The sequence below is a fragment of the Esox lucius genome, chromosome 1, assembly GCF_011004845.1.
Source record: "Esox lucius isolate fEsoLuc1 chromosome 1, fEsoLuc1.pri, whole genome shotgun sequence".
Classification (NCBI taxonomy): domain Eukaryota; kingdom Metazoa; phylum Chordata; class Actinopteri; order Esociformes; family Esocidae; genus Esox; species Esox lucius.
Window position 1 is genome coordinate 10317183 of NC_047569.1, and position 27549 is coordinate 10344731.

Consider the following 27549-nt stretch of genomic DNA (forward strand, 5'->3'; position numbering starts at 1 on the left):
TATGTATGTGTGTATGCCTGAGTGTTACACATTTTACTGTCTGAAGACTGAATAATGTGTCCCCAAAGGTGGTAAATAAAAACGAACAGAGATATTTTCTAATCCCCTTTAAAAAGTGGATGTTAGGATTAGGAAAAAGCTAATTTAATTAAGGACAACCAACTTTGGTGTAATCCATGAAGAAGGTTAGATGTGTGTGTGTGACCCATGTCCCTCTGCTTTACAGAGTATAGAACAGCTCAATCGTATCCAGGTGGAGCTTCAGGACTCTGTGAAGGACCTGGCCAAGGCCAAGAAGAAATACTATGACTCAGAACAGGTTGCCCACGCAGTACGGGAGAAGGCTGACATCGAGGCCAAGTAGGTGAACCGCCCACCACAGCTTGAACCCTGACCCCTCCACTAAAAGGAAGATGTTTGTGTGTGTCTTTGAAAGAGAGAAAGAAGTACAGTGTCTTCCGTAGTTCAATTAAAGGCCATCGATTTGTCAGGCGACTCTACAACTGTGAGCGTTTATGTGTCAAAGCGGTGACGTCAACAATACCTAAACGGAAAACTATTTGTTTTATTTTTCTCCACCAAATTTAAATGACTGTGCAATAATGCCAACCTAATATGGCCACATGGTCATTAAAAAGAACAGCTACTTAATGCGTCAGTGCTGTTATGTCAGGAAGGGAAAACAAAGTATTCCTTGCCGGAGCTGCTACGCGGATACACACAGACGCCAGCGCGTGCGTACGGCGTGCGTGCGGCGTGCGTGCGTTGAGTGGTGAGCGACACCGGAGAGAGCACGTCTGTTTTGAACCATTTGTAATGACATCTTCCATTGATTAGCCATAAACGCCTAATAACGTGCCTCGTGGATATTAGAACGGCGTGAACCTGCACACCACATCACCTGAGATGTAGTGGTGGAAACAGTCCTTGTTTAAATGGGGAAAAACCAGACGCAGATTTCCCCATTTGTCACAGCCCTAGTCAGCTCTGCTCTGCTTCTTCATTCTTTTTACTATAAAGCAGCACAAACTCTCTGCTGTCTCCTTGCTTTTTCCTCTCTCGCCTTTGTGTGTGTGTGTGTGAGTGCGTGCGTGCGTGTGCGTGTGTGTGTGTGAGTGCGTGCGTGTGTGTGTGTGTGCGTGCGTGCGTGTGCGTGTGTGCTTGCGTCAGGGCTTTTTCATGAACAACAGGTGGGTCTTTAATAATTGTCAGGTACAGGGCACACCCATTAAGAGAATCACAAACACACACATTATCCCAAACCTACACTTGGGCCTTGATACACACACACACACACACACACAGAAACACTCTAGACACACCACACACACATCAACTCCAAGGCTCAGTCACTGGTAAGTGATGGTGTTTTAACGATGGGAGGCGGATGTCTCTATAATGTCAACTAGAAGGCCAAATTGGCGTTTGATTTATAATGTCTTGCTTTTCTCAGAGAAGGACAGACTGGCTTTTAGTTGCATTTTTATCTCCTGTTCCTGTCTTAGGGATTTAATTGTGATCTAAGTTGATGTGTAATGATGACTGGTGTTTCTCCAGGTTTTTGATCTGACATGATTGATGTGATCTGTTGTCTTCGTCAGGTCTAAGCTGGGCCTGTTTCAGTCGAGGATTAGTTTACAGAAAGCCAGCGTCAAGGTAGGTTGCAGCGACTGAACATAAAAAACACTGTTTTTTTTGGTGACATTTTAAAACCCCTCTTTTGTCTGTCTGACTTGATCTCCATCTTTCTCCAGTTGAAAGCTAAGAGGAGTGATTGTAACTCTAAAGCGACCCATGCCCGGAATGACTACCTTTTAACCCTGGCAGCAGCCAACGCTCACCATGACCGCTACTATCACACTGACCTGCTGCACTGTATACAGGTACTATCACACTGACATTCTGTACTGTATACAGGTACTATCACACTGACCTCCTGCACTGTATACAGGTACTATCACACTGACATTCTGTACTGTATACAGGTACTATCACACTGACCTGCTGCACTGTATACAGGTACTATCACACTGACCTCCTGCACTGTATACAGGTACTATCACACTGACATTCTGCACTGTATACAGGTACTATCACACTGACCTCCTGCACTGTACACAGGTACTATCACATTGACCTCCTGCACTGTATACAGGTACTATCACACTGACCTGCTGCACTGTATACAGGTACTATCACACTGACCTCCTGCACTGTATACAGGTACTATCACACTGACCTCCTGCACTGTATACAGGTACTATCACACTGACCTCCTGCACTGTACACAGGTACTATCACATTGACCTCCTGCACTGTATACAGGTACTATCACACTGACCTGCTGCACTGTATACAGGTACTATCACACTGACCTCCTGCACTGTATGCAGGTACTATCACACTGACATTCTGCACTGTATACAGGTACTATCACACTGACCTGCTGCACTGTATACAGGTACTATCACACTGACCTGCTGCACTGTATACAGGTACTATCACACTGACCTGCTGCACTGTATACAGGTACTATCACACTGACCTCCTGCACTGTATACAGGTACTATCACACTGACCTCCTGCACTGTATACAGGTACTATTACACTGACCTGCTGCACTGTATACAGGTACTATCACACTGACCTCCTGCACTGTATACAGGTACTATCACACTGACCTCCTGCACTGTATACAGGTATTACACACACACACACACACCCCATGACCGCTACTATCATACTGACCTCCTGCACTATACTATACTATACACACACACACACACACACCACACAAACACGCACACACGCACACACGCGCGCACACACAATTTGGGATTTCCCTGTATAATGGTTAGGTGTCAGGGAATTGAGTGGTGAACGAATGACTACTGTGTTTTGCTTGTAGACTACCACACAATCATTCCCAGACAGACGACAGACAGATGAGTGGGCCTACATGGAGATCCAGGCTTACATCATAGTGTTGACACAGATCTTTTAGCATGCCTCACACACACACACACACACACACACACACACACACACACACACACACAAACACACAGTGTGTGCCAGTTTGGCACAGCTGTGTCCCATGGTCATACTATCATCATCCCATTAAAGACAGTGTCAGACAAACAATGACACCCACACTATGTCATTGCTGTCTGGCTCTTTATTCAACACCCCTAATAGATTTTTCTATCCTTGTTGGGAACCATAATATATATTTTCCCTAACCCAGGGAACATGAATACACATATTCATATAATTCTATGATAATTGAAAAGCTAAGACTAAGTCTACCTACAGTATCATCCATTCCTCATCCCTTCCGCCTATCTCCCATTAAACTCTGATCTATCATCCATCCTTCTAATATCCATCTCTACTTCCCTCCTTCCATTAATCTTTCCTTCTATCATCCATCCCTCCAACCTACACTCCATTCATCTCTGCTCATCATCCATCCATCCTTCTATCATCCATCCCTCCAACCTACACTCCATCCATCTCTGCTCATCATCCATCCCTCCAATCTACACTCCATCCATCTCTGCTCCATCATCCATCCATCCTTCTATCATCCATCTCTCCAACCTACACTCCATCCATCTCTGCTCCATCATCCATCCATCCTTCTATCATCCATCCCTCCTGCCTACACTCCATCCATCTCTGCTCCATCATCCGTCCATCCTTCTATCATCCATCCTTCCATCCCAGGTGGCTGTAACTTCACAGTGAGGAGTGTTGGTTTGGCAACTGAAACGATGTTTGATCAAGTAAAAAACTAATTGAATTGAGTAAGACAATTCCCCCTTAAATGTTCCCCTGGGCAATGTGGTAGCTACTGTGGAACCCCCAGCACTTCTCCAACCTGGAAGGGGTTGGGATAAAAGCTGAGGTTGTCCTGGATGACAAAGTGTTGGATGTGCAGCTGACAGCTAAATTAAGCAATCCCTCTCTCCCATCGCTGACTATCTGGGGTTGTTGAGATATATGGGAAGCCATGACCGATATAACCTTTACCCTCTCCCTTACGCACACACATACGCATACACACTCACATCTGACATGCATACATATGTACACACACACACACAGTCACCTGCTGGGATGTGAAGAGCTGCTCATAGATCACTCATTTCCACACTGTCTCATTCCCTTCTCTCTCTCTCTGGCTTTTTCTTTCTATCTGTCGCTCTCTGTGTTTTTCCCTGTAACTCTCTATCTCTGTCTCTCTGTCTGTCTCTCTGTCTGTGTCTCTGGCACGTGATGGTCAATAGCCTGTCCCTCTATCTATCGTGCATCTGACATGCATGGCTTCCATTCCCACAGTCGACCACCATGAAAATGAATGCATTACTTATATTGCTCAGGATAAGACCATCTGCTGACGATGTGAAATATAATAAGAGCTCAACACCTCCCCCTGCTGTTTGAAACATGTCGTAGGCTGCCAAACTCGGCCCCTCGTTTAACGAGTACTGGACAGACTATCACTCGGTAGAATAGCCGGTGTTCCTATGACACAATATCAAACGTTGGTGACACAGAGAGATGGATGTCTTTTTCTGGTCCTCAAATCATTCGGCGGCTCCCACTTCCCTATATGGAGAAGCGGAGAGAGGGACCAGGGACGTGGACTCAGAATGAGGGGAGGGTGGGGTGGGGAACTGAGACTGTTTGGGACAAACATCCACCCCTATGACGGAATTTCCCTAGAATTGTCATCGTGCCATTGTTTAAGCGTGTGCGCGCCTGTGCGTGCGCGCGTGTGTGCTCGCGTGCGTGTGTGTTTTGGATAGGGCTGTATTGCCGCCACAGCTGCTGCTTGGAAAGGTGAAGGGGTTCAGATTCCAAAACCATATGAGAACACACAGTACTCAGTCTAACACACACTCGCTACTTCTGGTATATTCTGGGCCATAAAAAGCACAGTCTGTCTCTCCAAACACCACTTTCTTCTCTTTCCACGTCTCATTGCTCTTTGCACATCCAGGTACTTAGCTATTAATGTCTAATTACTGTCTCCATCCATCTCTCCCTCTCTCCCCCTCCCTGTCTCTCCTTACTTTCATTCTCCCTCTCTCTCCCTCTTCCTTTGTCTCTCCCCCTCTCTCCTCCTCTCCCTCCCTCTCAGGCATTGGATGGGGGGATATATGACCATGTAAAGGACTATCTGATGTCCTTCTGTCGTACAGAGCTGGAGGCCTTTCAGGCAATACACAACACTTTCCAGTTCCTCCTCGACAAGTCCAGCAGGGTAAGACAGCCTTCTGCATTGTGCGTGTGTGTACGTGCGCGTGTGTGTTCGCGCGTGTGCGCACGTGTGATCCTCTATGTCTCTGTCGCTCAGGTGGTGCAGGAGTTCAACCAGCAGCTGTTCATGCAGGAGAACCCTGTGTTCCACAAAGCACAAGACTTCCTGTTTCAACCCAGCGACTGTGACACGGTGAGAAACACACACACACACACACACACACACACACACACACCCAAGTGTCTTTTGCCTCTTCAGACATGGAGGCAGGCAGACACTCATACCCCTTCTGTATCAACGATTCTCTCTTCTCCAAAGCAGTGTTCATGGGCTCCCGGCTCACACAGAGAATCTCTCTAAACATACACGCTTCATGTGATTGTTTTTCCACAAGGTTTCTGAGCAACACCTGAACGTAGCATTTTCTTTCTTGCCTGTGTTCAGTGTCTGTCTTCACGTGGTTTTTAACAGCCCTGTCCTCTCCATCTCTTTCCAGCCTGATCTTTTTCTACTGATGCTGGATCTTAATTTGAGTAGTTTCTCACAGCAGGAGAGTTTTGCATGGAATGAAATTGGGGTTTTTTCGGGGGTGGTTGGGTTGGACAAATGAAAACCCATTTTTAACCTTAATTACAGCATAGACTTGCATTTCGGGCAAATACAGAGGGATCAAATTACGATCTGGCATCTTCGTAAATACAGATGTGTCCTCAAGTCTTAAACTGTTCCTCTGCACTGTCAGTTTCCTCCACACCTTGTCGTCCTCTGCTAACTCTTTCTTTCCTGACTACTTCCACTAACCCTGTCTGTGTGTGCTTCCGGATGTGTTTGATCTTGCGTGTGTGTGTGTGTGTGTGTGTGAGTCAGACTCTGAGCTCGGTGCAGAAGTTGGTGGACATTGAACCTTCGCCTGTCAGTGCCATGAGAATGACCCTGGCGCAGGTAGACCTAACCGCTAGTTTTCAACCACAACGTGACCACCAACCATTTACAACCATAACATGATCATTGTAGCGTGGCACTACGTCCATGACCAGCGCACTGATCACCTGCCACCTTTCAACCACAACCGAAGCCATGACCGCAAGCATGGCTGTGTGACCGTGACACGACCACCTCTGGTTGACTTGTAAGCATGCTGTTCAGCTACAACCATTAACGTGATTTTGGCTGTTTCACCATGATCCTCGGCGTTTGCATGACCGCTTTTGTTAATTCATGACACATTCTGCCCTCACACACGCCGCTCCCAAACGCAACCATGGCCAACAGCTGTGGAACAATGAGCGTTTGTGGTTGGTTAACCATTATAACTGTGTGTCTATTAGCATGCTATTTAAATCTGCGACCAGCACGACCAAGGTTGTTTAACCATGACCGCTAATGGCCGACCACGCAAACCTGACCTGGGTGTCTATGAAAGCTTTCTTTGTAGCCTCTGCTATAACAGTGTATCAGGGCTTTTCATCTGGCGTCTAGACTAGACTACACAGCACAGATCACTCCAGTGATGTCACAGTTTTTAGATAAAGTTGAGGTGCAGTTTTTAATAGGGACCCATTTTATTCAGATTCAGCTAGTCCACTGACAAAAGATTCCTGTGGTAAAAAAAGAAGGCAATTGAAATGATTTAATGAGAAACATTTAATTTAATGGAAGCTTGTCATCTACATTTATATGTGTCTGCTCGCCCATAAATAACCATTTCCTAATCTAGGTCCAGTAAGAATATAGTTGAATAGCCCTGACGCATAAAGGCAGTTATTGTACCACATAACCTCAGACAGCTGAACCAACCATGAGTCCCATTCACCAATACAGTTATATAGCAATAAGAAGCTGATGCTGAATTCATGCTGGTTATACAACGTTCTGCTATTTATAGCAGGTTGGAATTGTAGTGTGGTGAAATCACACAATGTAGCGCATCCTACCTGTCCAGTGCTGTTTTTCCTCACCCTTCCCTGTTCCTAAACAGACCATCGTGGGTTGAAGTGAAAAGTGGGTGTTGTGTGTCAGCAGGCGACAGGGATGTGTTTCATCAGGCCGTTATGCCAAGGGAGGGGCTCCGCTGGGAACGTTTTCACGGCGACCGGATGGTGCATGTGCTTCTAAGAGCCCCCGATCTCTCGCGGGGCGGATTGTGTCGGAAAGGCAGTGCTCGGATATCGCAGGGCGTTTACTTGATTACCCCAAAGCTTCAGGCCTTCTCTCTTCTCTCTCAGATCAGTCTGCTTTCTGGTCTCAGTTCTTAACCCTAGTCGCCGGCTGTCTGAGAGAAGCGTATCCATGGTTGATGTGTTTGACTGGGTTTAATAAATGTCGTTCAGGGTTGGCGGGCTATTTTGGCTACGGGGAATCACACCCCGTCATTTCCATTTTAACCCTTCGGGGGAAAAAGTGTTGTGTTCCTCTTATCGCCATGCTAACGGTGCGCGTGTCTGTGTTGTAGAGTCGCAAGTTGGAGTCCGACACGGGGAGTCAGACAGAGGAGCATAGCCTGAACAAGGAGGCCAGGAAGTGGGCGACCAGAATTGCCCGGGAACACAAGAACATTATCCACTACAAGAGAGTGAGTCTACGTGCACACACACTGTCTCACACACACACACTCATAAGCACAAACGCACAACCCCACACCCACACAGTGGTTAATTTGTGTCTTTAATTGGGGTGTTTGTGTGTGGACCATTAGAGCTTGGAGGAGTGTGAGACTCTGGGAGTGCCTCCGTCTGAGCAGGGCCGGCTCGATCTGGAACTGAAGATAGACGAAACCAAAGAGCACCTACGCAAGGCTGAGGTTTGTTTGGGTTTCTGACATAGAGCGACAATATAACGGGGACAAACATGTCCCGGAAGCTGGGGCTCAGGCTGAGGTTTGTTTGTGTTTCTGACATAGAGCGACAATATAACGGGGACAAACATGTCCCGGAAGCTATGGCTCAGGCTGAGGTTTGTTTGTGTTTCTGACATAGAGCGACAATATAACGGGGACAAACATGTCCCGGAAGCTATGGCTCAATCAGAAAATGGCAACTAATGGCGCCGTTTTGAAGGTGTTAGGTTTAGGGCAAAAGTTGTAATTTGAGTTATAATTATGGTTAGGGATTACCAGTTTGATTTAAGCTTACGGTTGGGAATTAGGGCTTAGTTAGGTTTAGGCATGAATGTTAGGTTACTAATGGTTTGGGGTTAATATTAGCAGTAAAAGTAGGATTTTTAAAGCCAGCTTTGGTTACCTCACTTAGATAGCTGTGTGTGTGTGTTTGTGTGTGTAAAGAGCAGAACTATTCACCCACAAGCTGCAGCTGACCCTGTTAATTCCCACCTCTGTCTGTCTCCGTCTTAATGGACCAGTCTCCATCGATTCTCTCTGAGACACCCGGGCCTGTCCCACTGTGAATCACATCCATCCATCTCTCCTGCCTGGTTCCCCTCTGTCTACCACCCCCTGCTGGCTATTGTAGTCACAGCACCCACCAGAAGAATTGTGAAATGCATACCACTATGGACATCTCTTTATACCTGCCTCCCCTTTCCTCCTCCCTCCCCCATCCGCCATTATTATGCGCTGTCTGTTGAATGTTTGATGAGTCCATTTGAGTCCATTTGATGAGCTGTAGAGCCAGACAGAACCAATATTCTGTGCAACGGGCGGGGTCCGAGCAGGAAGCAGTGGCGTTTAGAGTGTACTTAACATTCATAATTAACTACACTTCCAGTTTCTGGAAATGATCAGAGATTAAAGAGCTTTTATTTCCGTGGAAATGTACCACTTTTAATTTTAGTGCATACTTAGCTACATGCATTTCTGCCTTGGCTGTCCCGGCCATGTCTCTCTACTAAACCTATATTTCCCTCGTAAAAATGCCTCAAGCAAAGCCAACTAGAAACTTTCAATTTCCATTATTTTGGTATGTATGTTTTTTTTCTTTTCTTACAATTATTAGCCCATTTCTCTCCGCTCCCAATTTTGTGATATCCAATTTGCGGTTATGGCCTCGCCTCATTGCAAGGGTTTCGCTTCAGGTTCAGAAGAGTTTTTTCCGGCAAGACGTTTTTTTTCGGCAAGCCAATCTGCTTCTTATTACGCTGCTTGCTCATGAAGGAAGTATTTGGTCAAGTGTTCTCCGTCAAACTTTGCATGCGGACGTGGTCTGGTGGTAACACCCCCATCTCCATGTGAGGGTCCACTCCGGTGTCCGGGGTTGAACACCCGTCTCGGCCCCTTCGTGTCTGAACTTCACCCATCTCACTGTGATTCCAATGAAAATATTTATGAAACCAGTGTTTACTCTGCTGGGGATTTTTATTTAGCTAAATTTGAAAAGTTGTTGTACATAGTTATGAAAGATTGTTTAAAAGTTTGATAAATGATTGACATTTTGTTGTGAATGTTTTGTTTGTCTGGACTGCTATCTGTCTTTCTCTCAATCTCCAGACAGTAAAGCTGAAGGCAGAGGCTCGTCTGGACCTGCTGAGACAGGTGGGCGTTGCCGTGGACACCTGGCTGAAGAGCGCCATGAACCAGGTGATGGAAGAGCTAGAGAATGAACGCTGGGCAAACTACACTACCCACGATCCCTCACTCTCGGTGAGACACCTGCCCTCCCTCACTCTCACTAGATCACCTTCCGTCACTTTGGAGGAAACTACACTACCCACAGTCCCTCACTTCACTAGATTTCCTGCAACACCACTGCCCCACCACCTTTCATCACCTCAGACCAAGTAGGCGTTCACACTAACACACACAACTAGCAATAATTTGTTACATGCCTTCCCCTTCCAGAATGATCATTTACTGATGGCTAAGTGTAGTTGGATCCAGAAACACCCCCGTCTGATTCACTTATTTGCAGCATGTCTTGACCGATTCAATATGCAGTTGGATTAGTAATGTCCATATTACTGAAGATGTGCTTCCTCTTTTAGACAACATTTCTTTGACCTTGGCATCTATTTCTCCCTAATGGCTTTTTCCATCGCTATCAGGCCGACTGATCTTGATATCTGATACCCATGCTATCTGTGGATGTTCCGGGTGTGCACGTACACTACCGTTCAAAAGTTTGGGGTCATTTAGAATTGTCCTTGTTTTCCATGACAACATACATGAAATTAGTTTGAATAGGAAATATAGTCATTATAGTTAAAAACAATTATTTTTTATTGAAATAATAATTGTGTCCTTTGCTTTCGTTAAAGAATCCTCCTTTTGCAGCAATTACAGCCTTGCAGACCTTTTGCATTCTAGTTGTCAATTTGTTGAGGTGATCTGTATGCTTCTTGAAGCACTTCCCACAAGTTGGATTGGCTTGATGGGCACTTCTTACGTACTGTACGGTCAAGCTGCTCCCACAACAGCTCAACAGGGTTAAGATCCGGTGACTGTGCTGGCCACTCCATTATAGACAGAGTACCAGCTGAATGGTTCTTCCCTATATAGTTCTTGCATAATCCTGTGAAATTGGCTCCAATCAAGTGCCGCCCACAGGGTATGGCATGGTGTTGTAAAATTGAATAATAGCCTTCCTTCTTCAAGATCCTGTGTACTCTGTACAAATCTCCCACTTTACCACCACCAAAGCACCCCCAGACCATCACATTGCCTCCACCATGCTTTACAGATGGAGTCAAGCACTCATCTAGCATCTTTTTATTTGGTCTGTGTCTCACGAATGTTGTTCTTTGTGATCTGAACACCTCAAACTTAGATTTGTCTGTCCTTAATACTTTTTTCCCAATCCTCTGTCCAGTGTCTGTGTTCTTTTGCCCATCTTAATCTTTTCTTTTTATTTGCTGGTTATTATGGCATTTTCTTTGCAACTCTGCCTAGAAGGCCAGCATCCCTGAGTGACCTCTTCACTGTTGATATTGAGACTGGTGTTTTGCGGATACTATTTTATAAAGCTGCCAGTTGAGGACCTGTTACTATAATGTATTTGTCCTCTTGCTCAGTTGTGCACTGGGGCCTCCCGCAGCTCTTTCTATTCTGGTTAGAGACAGTTTATGCTGTTCTGTGAAGGGAGTAGTACACAAGTTTGTACAAGATCTTCAGATTCTTGGCAGTTTCTCGCATGGAATAGCCTTCATGTCTCAGAACAAGAATAAACTGACGAGTTTCAGAAGAAAGTTTCTGGCAATTTTGAGCCTGTAATAGAAACCCACAATTGCTGATGCTCCAGATACTCTACTAGTCTAAAGAAGGTCAGTTTTATCACGTCTTTAATCAGCACAGTTTTTCAGCTGTGCTAATATCAATTAGCCTTTTGAAATGATATACTTTGAATAGCAAACACAATGTTCCATTGGTACACAATGTTGGTTGCTGATAATGGGCCTCCGTACACCCATGTAGATATTCCACTGCAAATCGTCCCAACTACAATAGTCATTTACAATATTAACAGTGTCTACTCTGTATTTTTGATGGAGGAAATAAAACAGCTTTTCTTTCGAAAACAGTGACCCCAAACTTTGGAACGGTAGGGTGAAACATCATGCACCCGGTTGAGCAGACTCCTTCCCTTTGTGTGATTGGCTTTTCATGTCACGTTTTAGTCTTGGTGTTTCAAACGTGCTACGTGATGTTGTAAGTTGGAAAATGGACGACACCAACGCGAAACCATGACTTTGTCTCGCACAAATCTGAAAACGTTATCATCTATATCGTTTCGCTTTTTTTACAATAAAAATGTATATTGTTTTGTCGGCCCTTCCTACATTTAAACTTGGATATACAGTAATACTATATATAGATAGACTGCTCACTTGGAGCAGTCTGCTCTGCACCACTCGTCATTGTGTCCCACGCAACACTGCAGCAAGATCCAGAGAAGGGGCGTTGGGGGAGAGAAAAGGTGCTAAGGAAAGGGTGTGAGAGTGATAATGGGTGAAATTGGAAGCGGTTGAGCGAAGAGGACGAGATACTGAGCTGTGCGAGACAGAAAGGGAGTGGTATTTCCCTTGGCCCCTGAGTTCTTTTTCACGTCAGTCAGGTTTAGGCGCATGACATAAAGCCTCTCCTAAAAAAACAAAAGAGCCTTTTCCCCAAGGTGATCGCCCGACCGCAATAAGCGAAGCGCAATCCTCTCACGAGAATGGCTTCGGTCCGCGGAGTTTGAATGGACACTGACATATGTTGTCTGCTTGACAACAAGGCAGTGTAGAAGGTTATTATTTAAAGCACTCATTATTCCAATGCAGCCGCTGGCTTGGTTTCTTAATCTAGATATGGAGGCGGATGTTTTCTCTGCTTCAAAGTCGCAGGCAAAGGAACATCTGGTGGGTCACACACTCAGAGACGTTCTTTTTCTCCTCCAAGGTGTATTGCTTATTGTGTCAACAATGATTTGATGACTCTGCTCCTTATCGGGCACAACGCGAGTCTGGAACACACACAGACCCAAAACACAGACACACAGGTGGCCGTGTCCAGTCCCGTAAGCCACCTGGATCACCTGATCCCTCTGAGCCAATGAGCTTTTCAGGGAACAGGTTGAGGACGGGCTTTCTCTCTCCTTTTAAAAGGAGGCACAACATTTTGAGAGTGACGCCTTTCACCAGACAGTCAAGCTGAACCACATGTGGACCTAACCTGTTGCGATGTGCATGTGTGTGTAGGGCCCGGTTGATTTGGAGCGCTCGGAGGGCGAGGAGGGCGAGGAGAACATGGAGGTGTTTGATGACAGCAGCTCTAGCCCTTCTGGGACTCTCAGGAACTACCCTCTCACCTGCAAGGTCCTCTACTCATACAAGGTAATACACACACAAAAACCTAAACAAAAAGCCCTAAGTTATCTTAAAGCTAATTATACTTTTTTGCCTATACGTAACCCCTCAGTAGGAAATAGCCTTTTTCCGAGACTGGAGGAAAGTCTCCACAAGGTCGCATATGTTTTTGTCTCCTTGTTGGGATTTGTTGGTCCCAGGTCTCCAGGTCATTGAAACACAAAGCTGTTCTCTTGCCAGATCATATTTGCACACATTATTTTCCTAGCCAGATTATGTAAGGCAAGTGAAGGATCTGAACAAGGGCTGTTAGCTTCCAAACACCCTGAACAAGAACCCCACCCACCTGAACACTGGCACACATGGAACACTAGAACCAGGAAATATAAGTTGACACTTTTATTCATAGTTGATGCCTTCTTTTTAATCTCTCCACTTTTACTGCTCTGTCTCACTTTCTCTGTTGCTCTCTTTGTCATTCCGTCTCTGCCTGTCTGTCTCCACCTCTTATCTGTCTCCCTCGCTCTCTCTGTTTGTCTCTCCCTGTCTTCCTCTCTGTTTCCCTGTCCCAAGGCGTCACAGCCAGATGAGTTGACTATAGATGAACACGAGATGTTGGAGGTCATAGAGGACGGGGACATGGAGGACTGGGTTAAGGTAACGACAACCCGCCTAACACACTTCTTTCTCTCCAGTCGACCCGCTGCGCTCCGTAACTAGCCCGTAACTGGCCCATGTGATTGGTTGTTTCAGGCGAGGAATAAGACGGGGCTCATTGGCTACGTTCCGGAAAAGTACCTTCAGTTCCCAACGTCCAACAGCCTTCTGAGCATGCTCCAGTCCCTGGCGGCTCTGGACACGCGCTCGCACACCTCATCCAACTCCACCGAGCCGGAGACGCACACGACCACCGTCAACGGAGACGCCAGCTGTAAGACACGTTTCTACGTTTTCATTTCCCTCGCCAGATCAGAACGATCAGACCACGGTCGGAATCCAGCGTGTTAGCAGACTTTAATAGACTTAGAGCTCTAGGAATGGCTGGACCTCTGGTGAATTGAACATGATTTCCCTCAGTGAGTTTTGTGCGGGCGCTGTACGACTACGAGGGCCAGGCTGACGAGGAGCTGTCGTTCCCCGAGGGGGCCGTCATCCGCCTGCTCAACAGAGACACCCAGACGGATGACGGATTCTGGGAGGGAGAGTTCAACGGACGGGTGGGCGTCTTCCCTTCCGTGCTGGTCGAGGACCTGATGGAGAATGGAGGCCTCACCCTGGTACTGACACACACACACAGACAGGTGTATATTTGGATGTGTGAGGCTACATTTTGTATCTGCGTTAATATAAGGACCTGTGATAGGCTCGCCTCCGGTCTAGGCAGTACTTACATCAAGCGGATTCAAGCTATTAAAAACAGTTGTGGTACTATGAGACCAGGTTGGTGCAAGGCTAGTTAGCCAGTATGTTGCGTCAGTCTGTTTTGTCTAGTCGTCTGATTGATGATTGGGTTAGGAGCGGTCGTATCCTTCCTGTAATTTGCAGTAGCTGTTTAGTGTAGATAAGTGATTAGAAGCGCTCCAGCCCTCTGAGAATAACATTTGGGTTATCTGGGTTTGGGCAGAGTGCTGAAAGGTATGTGCGCCTGGTGAACTTGTCTTTAAGGGCCTCGGGTTGACTGGTAATAAATCTTATTGTGTTTCTGACTAAGCCACAACGGCCCGTCGGAGATGACTGATGTTTGACCTTTACCGCCGCCTAACTTCCCTTTTCGCTTCCTCACTCTGTCCCTCTCACCTTCCCCACAGATCTCTCCGTCCCCCAGGCTGCCCTCGGCGCTCCCCCCCCTTCCCCTGTACGACCAGCCTCCCTGCAGTCCCTACCCAATCCCAGACACCCCCACCCCTCCCCCTCTCCCTCGATCGCCCTCAGTCAACGGGGAACACAAGCCGCCGCCTGCGACGCTCAAGGGCCTCGTTCACAGTAAGAGAGCCAAATGCGGTTCCTTCTTTTCCCATGTGACCATTCAAAGTTGTAGTCTAGAGAGAACGTTTAGCTAATGTCATTTCTTTCCTTGCCGTCAGATCATAGTTCTGCTCTGAGTCCGGAGTCTCAAGGGTTCCCCCAGCCCCTCCGGATAACACCTGACGGAGGGCCCAGCAAGCTTCGACCAGTAAGTCTAATGGCCATATAACAACCCTGTGTTGGGAGAAGTGGGGTGAATCTAAATACGCCGAAGCAACAGAGACAGATTCGTGTTTAATGTCCAACCTGTCCTCTTGCAGGTCCGGGCAGCTCCCCCACCTCCCAAACAGAAGCCCCGCAAACAGGCAGAGAAGACCGAGGAGGTGGAGATCACACTGGTGTGAGGGAGACGGAACAGCGCCGCTCTGGTGGCCTTGAGGACTGAACCCCTAACCGGACTGCGTCTGTAACCTCTGATACCTGAAACTCCCCGTCTCCCAACCTCTCCTCCTTTGCCTCCCTCAGCTGGGTGGAAGATGGTGCAGTCTCCTAACAACACGGCACAGCAGCCCCTCTCTCCTCGTCTTCCTCCCGATGGCGGACTGTCTGTTGCCTGAACTTTGGTCTCTCCTGGCAGCCATTTTGAATAAAAGGAATTCAGAATTTGGGGGAGGGGGGTGGGGGGTGGCATTCGTGAGTTGTGTGGGATATGTGAGCTGGGTTTTTCCTGTTCTTGCCATATATAGTTCTATCATACGTATTTAATGTGTATTAGTACAGTACATTACTGTAGTCATAGGAATGTTCCGGATTACGCGCAACGTTTCATATTAGCCTACCCCGCTGAATGGAGTATCTATTTGATATGTAGTAGTTTATCCATATCGCAACCTGAAAGGGCATCGTATATACAGTTAAAGCGGTCGGTGAGGTGGGGAAGGGAGGGATAGAGAGAGGGGGGAGGGAGAGAGGGAGAGTGTCGTGTGGGGCTGGATCCCACCTAAACCTTCTCTCCAACACACCCCTTCCATTCTTTCTCTAAAAGTCTTTCTTTCTCTAAAGGTTGTTCTGTCTGTGCAGTTTGTAAGGATCAGTGGTAACCACTTGTACACAAACAACACACACACACACACACAACCCCACACGAACACACACACAGGTCTTCTCAGTTTCATCCTCTGGTGAGCAGTATGTGTATCGCTAATATTTAGTCCTCAAAAGGAAGCGCAGTGCATTGAAGACTGAAACAGTTCTAAAGGAAGCGCAGTGCATTGAAGACTGAAACAGTTCTAAAGGAAGCGCAGTGCATTGAAGACTGAAACAGTTCTAAAGGAAGCGCAGAGCATTGAAGACTGAAACAGTTCTAAAGGAAGCGCAGAGCATTGAAGACTGAAACAGTTCTAAAAGCTGCTAGAGGGGAACCATTCTATTCTAAGAAGTAAGGCGTTTTCCCTTGTGACCGTACCTCCTTTCAGCCTTCTGGTAATCCCCCATCTCTCCCATTCCTTTTCTCTCTTTCCTGTGCAGTCTGTGTGGGTGGGTAGTTTGGGTTGGGAAGTGAAATGCTCAGAACTGACCTAGAGGTCGACCGTAGGACAGCAAGTGGAAAAGTAAGCAATAGAGTGAAAATGGAGGGAATAGAAAACAGTGGCAACACATAAGCACAGAACAGGAGAAGTTGCTTTCTGTCCTATTTCTTTATTTTAGATTTTTTTTTTAAGACATTAGTATTTCAACCTGAATGTCAATTTTGTTCCATTCAGCTTTCTCGTGTTGTGATTTTGCCTCCACGTCTTACCCAGTGATTACCTCAAAACGAACAATCAATGAAACAATCAAGTCACTAAGTGACATATCAACCACCTTCCCACTGATAACATATTGGATCGGGCGTCACTTAACTTTTTCATTTTGACCCCTTGAACTTTGGCATATGATGTCGTGGATTTTAAAAGCACTTCAGAATGACGTATCTCATTCAAACCCAGCTATTGACTCGCAAATTTCACTGATACCTAATACCGTGAATTAATCCAGGTAGAAGATTCAACTTAAATCAGACTTTCTGTATCTTACAGTTCAACCCAACCTAAAGGGACATCATAGCACTTTTATTCCCTTGCCATTTATTTTTATTCTCTTGTATGTATTTCTGTTCTTGTTCAGTGTTGTTCTCATTCTGGCTGCACCTCGCTGAACCCTGACTCTGTAACATGCTTTACAGAAGGCAGAGAACCATTTCTTCCAGAAATTAAGATGCAGCAGAATGGTGTTACAAAAAAAAGATAAAGTCGTGTTGTTTGCTTTGAGTTAGGAAACAGTACGAGGAATATTGAATGAACGCAGAGAGAAAGTAGATCTGTTTGTTTTAATTGGCGTGTGAGTTTTGAGTGATTATATTGTGAGGGGAGAAGGGATGTGATTCTACCTGCGCTTGGCTAGTTTGGTCTGCTCTTGACCATGCTCTCATCTCCTCGATCTCTCTGAGATCTTTAGAATGTTAATCAAACTTGTTTTGAAGTTTATGATTTACAGCAGTGTTCTTGTCAGAGAGTGGTTCTCACACACAGAAACCAACATTTTTATTACAACATTTCTGCTATTATTGTAATTCTCTCTGGCCAAAAGACAACTCTGTAAGTTCCCTCTACAGAAGTCCAATGTCCCTGTATTTCTATTTTATTTTAGCATTTTTTTAAAGAACACATTTTGTTTTGAATTGGAGATGTTTTCAAGCTGCTAAATCAGTGTAGTTAAACAACAGGACTTCTCACTTCTGATTGTTGCCATGGTGACAACTTTGAGAATCAGTGCAAAATTCTTTCTGCATATTATTATTGGCTGTAAAAAGTTTTTATTTATTGTGTACAAATGTTAAATAAAAAAAACTGATGGAAATGTTTCTTTGTCTTTTTTTAGTTTGTAAAATACTTGCCCTCAATAAGTATTGGGACAGCAAAGTAAAAATAAATACTTTTGCTTTACATTCAAGGCATATACGATTAAATAGAATATTTCTGTTTCAACATACAGTACCAGTCAAAGGTTTGGAATATGAGTGTGTCTAAACTTTTGACTGGTGCTGTATTTTACGAACTAAGGATAAGAGCACTTTCAGTTCCATCCCCCCATTTTATGTAAGCATAAGTATTGGAATATTTGGCTCACAGGTGTTCCTCATCGATTAGGTGTTTCCTTTTGCATTGAGACATAAAAGAGCTGTGAATGTTTAATTTCAGTTCTATCCTTTCCTTTTGCCTTTGGATTCTGTGTTAGGTGTCAGTAGGCATAATCCAACACAAAGACAACATAGTGATCTATAAAAGAAAGGTAAGCAATTTGGATGTTAAAAGAAAATGGAACTCAATTAGAACCATAGCGCAATAGTTGGGCAAAGCCAAATCCACAGTTGACAATGTCCTGAAAAAGAAACCAATGGTTTTCTTGAACAATTGGCAACTACCAGGTCAGCCAGAGAAATGATCAAAGTTGTGAAAAACAACCCTGAAATAACTTCCAGAATTCCAGGGTGAGTTTTACAAACCCGATTCCAAAAAATCGTGTCCCAAAAGTAGTGCCATGACATGGGTTTGTAAAAATGTCCCAACATTTTTGGAATCGGGTTTGTACAATACTCTTCAGCAGCAGAATTACAAAGGCCACATTGAAAGTTGCAAATCTCAGATCAGTATCAAAACATTTTTTCTGTTTCTTAAAGACAGATGAGCTGAAACTTTATCAACAAAACAGGAAGGCTAAAGTATGGAGAAAAAAGGATCTGCAGATGATCCACCTCACTGTGAAGCATGGTGGAGGTAATGTCATGGCATGGTGGAGGTAATATCATGACATGGGGAAGCATGGTGGAGGTAATGTCATGACATGGGGAGGCATGGTGGAGGTAGTGTCATGACATGGGGAGGCATGGTGGAGGTAATGTCATGACATGGGGAGGCATGGTGGAGGTAATGTCATGACATGGGGAGGCATGGTGGAGGTAGTGTCATGACATGGGGAGGCATGGTGGAGGTAGTGCCATGACATGGGGAGGCATGGTGGAGGTAGTTTCATGACATGGGGAGGCATGGTGGAGGTAATGTCATGACATGGGGAGGCATGGTAGAGGTAATGTCATGACATGGGGAGGCATGGTGGAGGTAATGTCATGACATGGGGAGGCATGGTGGAGGTAGTTTCATGACATGGGGAGGCATGGTGGAGGTAATGTCATGACATGGGGAGGCAACAAATGATGGCAGCAACAGAATGAGTTCAGAAGTGTACAGAAATATCTTGGCTACCAATGTACAAAATAAAATCCACCAGACTGATTGGACGGCGCATCAGAATTACAACTGGGCAATGAACCAAAACACACAGCCAACAAAACCGAAGTGCTCATCGGGGGAAAAAGTGAAGTTTAGGACTGGCCAAGTCAATCTTCTGATTTTCATCTTACTGAACAGACCTTTCACAAGTCCATAAGTCAGAAACTACCCAAAACAAGCAACATGTTTTTCCACTATATAGAAAATAAATGAATAAAAGCTCAAAATGGCTGCAGTAATGGCAAAGCATTTCAAATCACTCTACAAAGAGTTTGATGATGTGAATGAGTTGCAGACTGACTGCTGTTCTTGCTTGCCATATATACTACCTTCTTACATTTCTTTAAAGTTGTTATGCTTACACAAAATGGGTGATTGAACTCTGAAAGGGCTGTTATTCTTAATTGGGGAAAAACAAGGCTTTGTTGGATTTAGGGTCAGAGGTAGTGAATTTTGGGCATGCTGTTAGGGTTATGGAAAATAGGATTTTCAAACTAAATCCACTGTTACTCACCAAAGTAATCTAATACAGATCTGTGTCTGCGTGTATGGATGCCAGTTTCCTGACCGGAACAGCCAGGGGGAGGAGAGAAGGGGGAGTGAATGGGGTTGTTTAGGAAGACTAGTTTAAGCTCAACCCATCCTGCCGTCCTGGTTCATTTGGGTGGTCGAAGTAAATATCTGTGTTGTGATCTGTGGAGGAAATTTCTGCTCGATTTCTTATATTTGTATGCCTCCGAGAGACTCATGGAAGACTTCCCTACAGCCTCATGCAAGTCCTGCGTTAAAGTTTACCTGTGCTCCAATCCAGGAGGTAGTTCCAACTGTGTGTGTGTGTGTGTGTGTGTGTGTGTGCGCTGTATGACACTGCTTGGGAAATAATAGTAGCCTGACTTTTGTGTTTCTTTGTGAAATGCTATGTGTGCATACATGCTTTGGTGTGTTCTAGACTCGGTTCTGGAGCGGAAGACTCTGAGAGAAAGTGTGTTTCCCAGGCTGAGGGAGCACTGCAGACACACGCATGGACTGGACTTCAAGGTGTTCTGATGGATCTTATAGAATTAAGTATTTTGCTTGTCCTGTATCATGGCAGTCTTTATTCTATTTAGTATCCTTTTAGAGAAGCTTCTGCAGAAGCCTGTCTTTCCACAGTTAAACTCAACACATTCTACTCAACACATTCTACCCACATATGAAAGAGAGACAGGAGATGCTCCCACAATGGTGCCCTGACAAGAGGACAATAGAGGAAGGTCTTGTTATTGTTCAGACGAACAGGTGTCAAATGACTGTTAGCATGAAGTGTTCGTTTTCATTCAAGCAATATTATTGCCTGTAATCAGCAGCGGTGGTATCGGGTTTGCTGAAGAAAGCTGATATTTAGATGGATGTGTTCTTAAAGCGGTGTAAACGATAATACAGGCTATGTTTGATAATCACCTACAGTGGGCCAGAGTAGGCTATTGTAGAAAAATAGACATACACTCTTAATTCCATCAAATCAATGATTAGAGGCAATGTGGTTTGACAATCCAATGAGTGATGTTGATTTTTTTGTTGTGTGGTCAGGTGATAGACCCACATGAAAACAGTGACCCCAGAACCTGGCCCGACCAATGGACCAGACATAACCTACTCCAGGAGTGTAGAGGAAACTCTGCTGGACCCTACTTCGTGGTAAATCACCTGCCCCTTGGCCCAGATAAACTTTTACCTACACCATACTTCTTCCATTTGCTGTACCCTTATCACAAATCCAGCATGCAGACATGAACTCCTGTTCTTTACTGCACGTCCTGTGGGTGGCGCTGCAGGCCCTGGTGGGGGAGGAGTATGGTACTGCGTGTTTACCCGCACAGGTCGAGGTGGCAGAGTTCCACACGCTGCTTCAGGGGTGCCAGGTAGCGGGCATCGAAACATTGGCACTGGAGAGGGCTTACCTGAGGGATGAGAACGCCACGCCCCCCTCTTTCTGTCTGCGGCGACGGTCACACAATAATGCACAGCTGCACACCGAAAAACAGGTGAGGGGAAATCCTCAGTCACGCAGACACCCTCCAGCAATCCTTTCTGTTCGTTTCAGCAGTGTGTCCGAAAAAAAGGTTTGAGATCGGATTTTGGTTCTGTTTCTTTGGAGTAACTCACTGCCATCACCTGATGGTGTATACAATCCTACTAATAACATTAACACTGTAATATTATAACAGCAATACGGATGGCAATCCCCCCACTGAAGGAAACAGAATCAACAGGTGGAGGCTGAGGGGGTGGGTGGGTTTAGCAACCGCATGCAAGACGACCAGCGGAGTAGCAGACAGAGTACCCTGACCGACTAAAATATACCGCCATGTTAGTTTAGGAATCTTCAGACTGTGGATGTCAGCTGAAGCTCAGCTGAGTCATGCCCACTTGGGTTCCCTGGCTGAACTTGCTGTGATCATTTCACTTCAAGGAGTCAACAAAGTAATGCCACAGATTAATTTAATAAGTAAAGACAGTATACAATTGCATTACAAGTATCAAACATTGCACTCATCTGGAGATTTGAGGTTGCAAGAGCAAGGAGGCATGCAGAGAGGCTAGAGATAAGGGCATTTCAAAAACTCTCTGTTAAAACCCAAAATGTGGATATGGAGGAGGTTTACGTTATTGTTTTTTCTCAATGCCTACAGCGTAGATGTTGCGTTCTATGTCACAAGAATTTCAGTGTTCAGAATGACGCTATTTTATTTGGTGCATCTGATAAATAAAAAGTCTTCACCAGTGGACACATTCCAATCAGGCCTGTATCTACCAATGAGGACGCCAGGCAGTGGTGGAGCTTAGCTTTCTCTCCCATGGGTGCGAACCATAGCTTCGGACAGACACCTATGTTACATTATTAAGTTTTGTAACTTAATTTTCCACTGTTCAGATCCTTAGCAAACGAACGGACAAAATCTGACATTATACCCAGGGTTGCCAGATTCACTGACTAAAGGCCCAATTACCCGTAGACTCCGCATAAAAACCACACACGGTCATTAAATATAGCCCAATTTTCTGGAAACTGTCCCATCTGGCAACGCTGGCTACACATGCACAGTCACAGATTAGTCGATCATACAAATGCATTATGAATCATAAAAAATATAGATGTTTATTACCTCAATGTCAACTAAATAGCATGTAGCAAATTAATCATACTATAATTTTACTCTATTTGCTATGTTTAAAAAAATAAGATAAACTTCTTGTGGGCCCCTGTGATTGGCTGCTATAGGTGCCGCACACCCATTGCACCCATTAAAGCTCTGTCTCTGACACCAGGGTCATTTTTTGGGTAGTTTTTTCAGGTCCCTAGATTTTTGAGTTTCATGTCTTCAGGTCTATGGTTAAGAAAAATTGTTAAATGATGGGGTTTATCCAAAAAAATGTTTGTTGAATTCTTGAATGGAATGTAATATTATTCAGCATGTTGTTTTTATGTATTTATATGTTGTGAACTGTGTTTATGTGTTTAGATAAAATTAGAATTTTTTTGTTTTGAAACCAACATGAAACCTATGTAAGCAAACTAAAGAAAAATGCTGTCCAATTTGAAAAAAACGCAAGGGGAAGCCAATTACAAGCTATTCAAGAATATTATCAGAAATACTTAGCTAAAGAAAATCGGATGCCATGGGAATCTTATCGGTAAATGAGAATGGAGGAATTTACTGTATAACCTTCCACCCATGACATTTATTTTCACATCTCCCCATTTTGCTAACATTAGCTAACTCTGCAAGCTAGCTTGAGTATTTCATTCTGACATTGCTTAACGTTAGCTAGCTAACTAGAACAGCAGTCATTCTTTCCTGTCTTTGTGGTATTTTAGATGTCCTACAAAGGTACACGTTGTGGCTACCACAAAATTATCAGTAATATTTATTTTGCATACTGCTGTCCTTTTTCTCCCACCAACAACATAGAATCAAAATGTAACACTTTTTTGGCTGATCTAAATCGATATAGAAGGCATGATAGTTAGTCCTCAATCACTTCGAACTTGACTGCTGAACGCTAGGCATACAGTTTAAGTGACATTGAGAAAAGTTCAATGAGAGTCGAGTGTTGTGTTTTCCCCCAAATCCCCACCCACTGGATGAGAACATTGAGTTCAATGTTAGCTGAGGTCAGTGTTGCAAAATGGGAATTGCGAGGGACCTCATGATACGATATTATCACCATACTTGGTGCCAATATGTATTGTGATTTTCATGGTTCTCATGATTCTATGTATTGCAATTCAATATTGAGATTTTTTATTATGTTTTCATATAACTATTTGCAAACAGTTCAGTCATACTTTCAAACCAAATTCTACCCAAAAAGTTTGAATAATACAATAAAACCATGAGTCTGTCAATTTAATTTACTTAACTTTCCAGGATCAGTATCTAACCTGCTCAGTGCATCCATGTGAGTTAACAAACTCATTGATTGTTTATACACAGACACTTATTGCAATTTCAAAAGCCACAGGTGTGGGAAATTCACCTTTAATTGCCATTTTCACCTGTGTGTGTCAACATTCAAGGGTATGTAACATTTTGATTTCTGTTATTATTATGATTTAAAAAGGTCCCAAAAAAGTATGTGATAATAAATGGCTTCATATGATCCCTATCCTTAAATAAAATACTTTTTTTTTGCATGATCAGTCATATTTTCAAAATCTGTGCCAACATTTCACAATTTCTGCCACGGTATGCAAACTTATGAGCTTATTGAACTGTTGGCGAAGTTGCTCCATTGACTATTCCACAATATGACTCGAGAGAGGCAAAGGTATTGTAACAGTTGCAGAGCCGGTAGAATTGAATTAACTTACGACCCATGTGTAGGCAAGACAGTAAGCAGAAGTTGACATCCATACAAACAAATGAAACCCAAAAGTTCAATTATGTTTAATTGTCAAACCGAATTTAACAGGTTCATCCTGCACAATCCCTTCCATGAACTGCCACCTTAACGTGGTGGAGGGGTTTGAGAACCCGAGTGACCCTAGGAGCTATGTTGTCTGGGGCTATAAGCCCCTGGTAGGGTCTCCCAAGGCAAACAGGTCCTAGGCGACGGATCAGACTAAGAGCGGTTCAAAACCCTTTAATGACGAGTTACATTTCGAGCACCGTGACGTCGCCCGGTATGGCGCAGCCGGGGCCCCACCCTGGAGCCAGGCCCGGGGTTGGGGTTTGTATGCAAGCGCCTGGTGGCCGGGCCTTTCCCAATGGGGCCCGGCCGGGCTCAGCCCGAACGAGCGACGTGGGGCCACCTTCCCATGGGCTCACCACCTACAGGAGGAACAATAAGGGGTCGGTGCGGAGAGGATTGGGAAGCAGTGGAAGGCGGGGGCCTCGACAACCCAATCCTTGGACATGGAAACTAGCTCTAGGGACGTGGAACGTCACCTCGATGGCGGGGAAGGAGCCTGAGATCATGTGTGAGGTTGAGAGGTTCCGACTAGAGATATTCGGGATCACCTCTACGCACGACTTGGGCTCTGGAACCACACTCCTTGAGAGAGGATGGACTCTTCACCACTCTGGAGTTGCCCATGGTGAGAGATGACGGGCTGGTGTGGGTTTGCTTATAGCTCCCCAGCTCTGCCGCCATGTGTTGGAGTTTACCCCGGTGAACGAGAGGGTCGTTTCCCTGCGCCTACGGGTCGGGGATAGGTCTCTCACTGTTGTTTGTGCCTACGGGCCGGACGGCAGTGCAGAGTACCCAACCTTCTTGGAGTCTCTGGGAGGGGTGCTAGAAAGTGCTCCGGCTGGGGACTCTATCGTTCTACTGGGGGACTTCAACACCCACGTGGGCAACGACAGTGACACCTGGAGGGGTGTGATTGGGAGGAACGGCCCCCCTGATCTGAACCCGAGCGGTGTTCAGTTATTGGACTTCTGTGCTAGTCAGTTTGTCCATAACGAACACCATGTTCAAGCATAAGGGTGTCCATCAGTGCACGTGGCACCAGGACACCCTAGGCCGCAGGTCGATGATCGACTTTGTTGTCGTCTCATCTGACCTGCGGCCGTATGTCTTGGACACTCGGGTGAAGAGAGGGGCGGAGCTGTCAACTGATCACCACCTGGTGGTGAGTTGGATCCGATGGCGGGGGAGAAAGCTGGACAGACTCGGCAGGCCCAAGCGTACTGTAAGGGTCTGCTGGGAACGTCTGGCCAAGTCTCCTGTCAGAGAGATCTTTAACTCCCACCTCCGGCAGAGCTTCGACTGGATCCCGAGAGAGGTTGGAGATATTGAGTCCGAGTGGACCATGTTCTCCACCGCCATTGTCGAAGCGGCCGTTCGGAGCTGTGGCCGTAAGGTCTCCGGTGCCTGTCAAAGCGGCAATCCCCGAACCCGGTGGTGGACACCGGAAGTAAGGGATGCCGTCAAGCTGAAGAAGGAGTCCTATCAGGCCTGGTTGGCTTGTGGGACTCCTGACGCAGCTGACGGGTACCGACAGGCCAAGCGGGCTGCAGCCCGGGTGGTTGTGGAGGCAAAAACTCGGGCCTGGGAGGAGTTCGGTGAGGCCATGGAGAAGGACTATCGGCTGGCCTCAAAGAGATTCTGGCAAACCATCCGGCGCCTCAGGAGAGGGAAACAGTGCCCTACCAACGCTGTTTACAGTAGAGGTGGGCAGCTGTTGACCTCACCTGGGGATGTCGTCGGGCGATGGAAGGAGTACTTCGAGGATCTCCTCAATCCCGCCGTCACATCTTCCATTGAGGAAGCAGAGGATGAGGGCTCAGAGGTGGACTCGTCCATCACCCGGGCTGAAGTCACCGAGGTGGTCAAGAAACTCCTCGGTGGCAAGGCACCGGGGGTGGATGAGATCCGCCCTGAGTACCTCAAGTCTCTGGATGTTGTGGGGCTGTCTTGGCTGACACACCTGTGCAACATCGCGTGGCAGTCTGGGACAGTGCCTCTGGGAAGGCAGACCGGGGTGGTGGTCCCTCTTTTTAAGAAGGGGGACCGGAGGGTGTGTTCCAACTACAGGGGGATCACACTTCTCAGCTTCCCCGGGAAAGTCTATGCCAGGGTACTGGAGAGGGGAATACGGCCGATAGTAGAACCTCGGATTCAGGAGGAACAGTGTGGTTTTCATAAAATTAGAATATCATCAAAAAGTTGATTTATTTCAGTAATTCCATTCAAAAAGTGAAAGTTGTATATTATATTAATTCATTACACACAGACTGATATATTTCAAATGTTTATTTCTTTTGATTGTGATGATTATAACTGACAACTCGTGAAAATCCCAAAAACAGTATCTCTCCGAAAATGTTAATATTACTTAAGACCAATACAAAAAAATATTTTTAGAAATGTTGGCCAACAGAAAAGTATGAACATGAAAAGTACGAGCATGCACAGCACTCAATACTTAGTTGGGGCTCCTTTTGCCTGAATTACAGCTGAAACCCATGTCTTGCATATGTCTGTGCGAGGTGGTTCTTGAAGAACTGACTCAAGCTGCAGTCCACTCTTTGTGAATCTCCCCCACATTTTTGAATGGGTTTTGTTTCACAATCCTCTCCAGTGTGCATTGTACACTTTTTTCTACCACATCTTTTCCTTCCCTTTGCCTTTCTATTAATGTGCTTGGACACAGAGCTCTGTGAACAGCCAGCCTCTTTAGCTATGGTGTCAATAGTCGTCTTTTGGACAGCTGTCAAGTCAACAGTCTTCCCCATGATTGTGTTACCTACAGAACTAGACTGAGAGACCATTTAAAGGCCTTTGCAGGGGTTTTGAGTTAATTAGCTGATTAGAGTGTGGCACCAGGTGTCTTCAATATTGAACCTTTTCACATTATTCAAATTTTCTGACATACTGAATTTGGGTTTCATTAGTTGTCAGTTATAATCATCAAAATTAAAAGAAATAAACACTTGAAATATATCAGTCTGTGTGGAATGAATGTAAAATTATACAAGTTTCACTTTTTGAATGGAATTACTGAAATATATCAACTTTTTGATGATATTCAAATTTTATGACCAGCACCTGTACTAACTAGTTACCGAGGTAACTTCAGGAGTAACTTTGTGACTTTGGGTGTAGCTTCCCGATTAACCCGTAAAATGAAAGGTTAATACATTTTACATTATACTTGCTTTCATGGTTATCTTCATGGTTACCTCAATGTTACCCAACGTAAGCACCGCCCTTCTACCCACAAAAAGACCGGTGTTACAAAGAATTCAGTGACCGTATGAATTC

General features: G+C 45.3%; 2 protein-coding genes across 4 annotated transcripts in view; both read left to right on the forward strand.

Annotated features, from left to right (window-relative positions):
- Positions 1-17243, forward strand: part of LOC105026162 (F-BAR and double SH3 domains protein 2) — a 52987-nt gene extending 35744 nt beyond the window's left edge. Inside the window, exons 6-21 of one of the 3 annotated variants that reach the window (XM_034292052.1) lie at positions 227-360; positions 1602-1656; positions 1755-1883; positions 5150-5272; positions 5366-5461; positions 6137-6211; positions 7722-7841; positions 7965-8069; positions 9711-9863; positions 12896-13030; positions 13577-13660; positions 13757-13934; positions 14081-14280; positions 14812-14986; positions 15088-15176; positions 15289-17243. In XM_034292052.1, coding sequence (XP_034147943.1) covers positions 227-360; positions 1602-1656; positions 1755-1883; positions 5150-5272; positions 5366-5461; positions 6137-6211; positions 7722-7841; positions 7965-8069; positions 9711-9863; positions 12896-13030; positions 13577-13660; positions 13757-13934; positions 14081-14280; positions 14812-14986; positions 15088-15176; positions 15289-15372 — 1935 coding nt within the window. In that variant the 3' untranslated portion in view covers positions 15373-17243. The remainder of the gene's footprint in view (positions 1-226; positions 361-1601; positions 1657-1754; positions 1884-5149; positions 5273-5365; positions 5462-6136; positions 6212-7721; positions 7842-7964; positions 8070-9710; positions 9864-12895; positions 13031-13576; positions 13661-13756; positions 13935-14080; positions 14281-14811; positions 14987-15087; positions 15177-15288) is intronic. The other 2 variants (XM_034292054.1, XM_034292056.1) reach the window with 2 other exon arrangements.
- A 2782-nt stretch (positions 17244-20025) lies between these two features.
- LOC105009702 (NACHT and WD repeat domain-containing protein 2) overlaps positions 20026-27549 on the forward strand; it is a 29764-nt gene continuing 22240 nt past the window's right edge. Inside the window, exons 1-4 of the mRNA XM_029122292.2 lie at positions 20026-20110; positions 20246-20334; positions 20866-20973; positions 21111-21320. Coding sequence (XP_028978125.2) covers positions 20044-20110; positions 20246-20334; positions 20866-20973; positions 21111-21320 — 474 coding nt within the window. The 5' untranslated portion in view covers positions 20026-20043. The remainder of the gene's footprint in view (positions 20111-20245; positions 20335-20865; positions 20974-21110; positions 21321-27549) is intronic.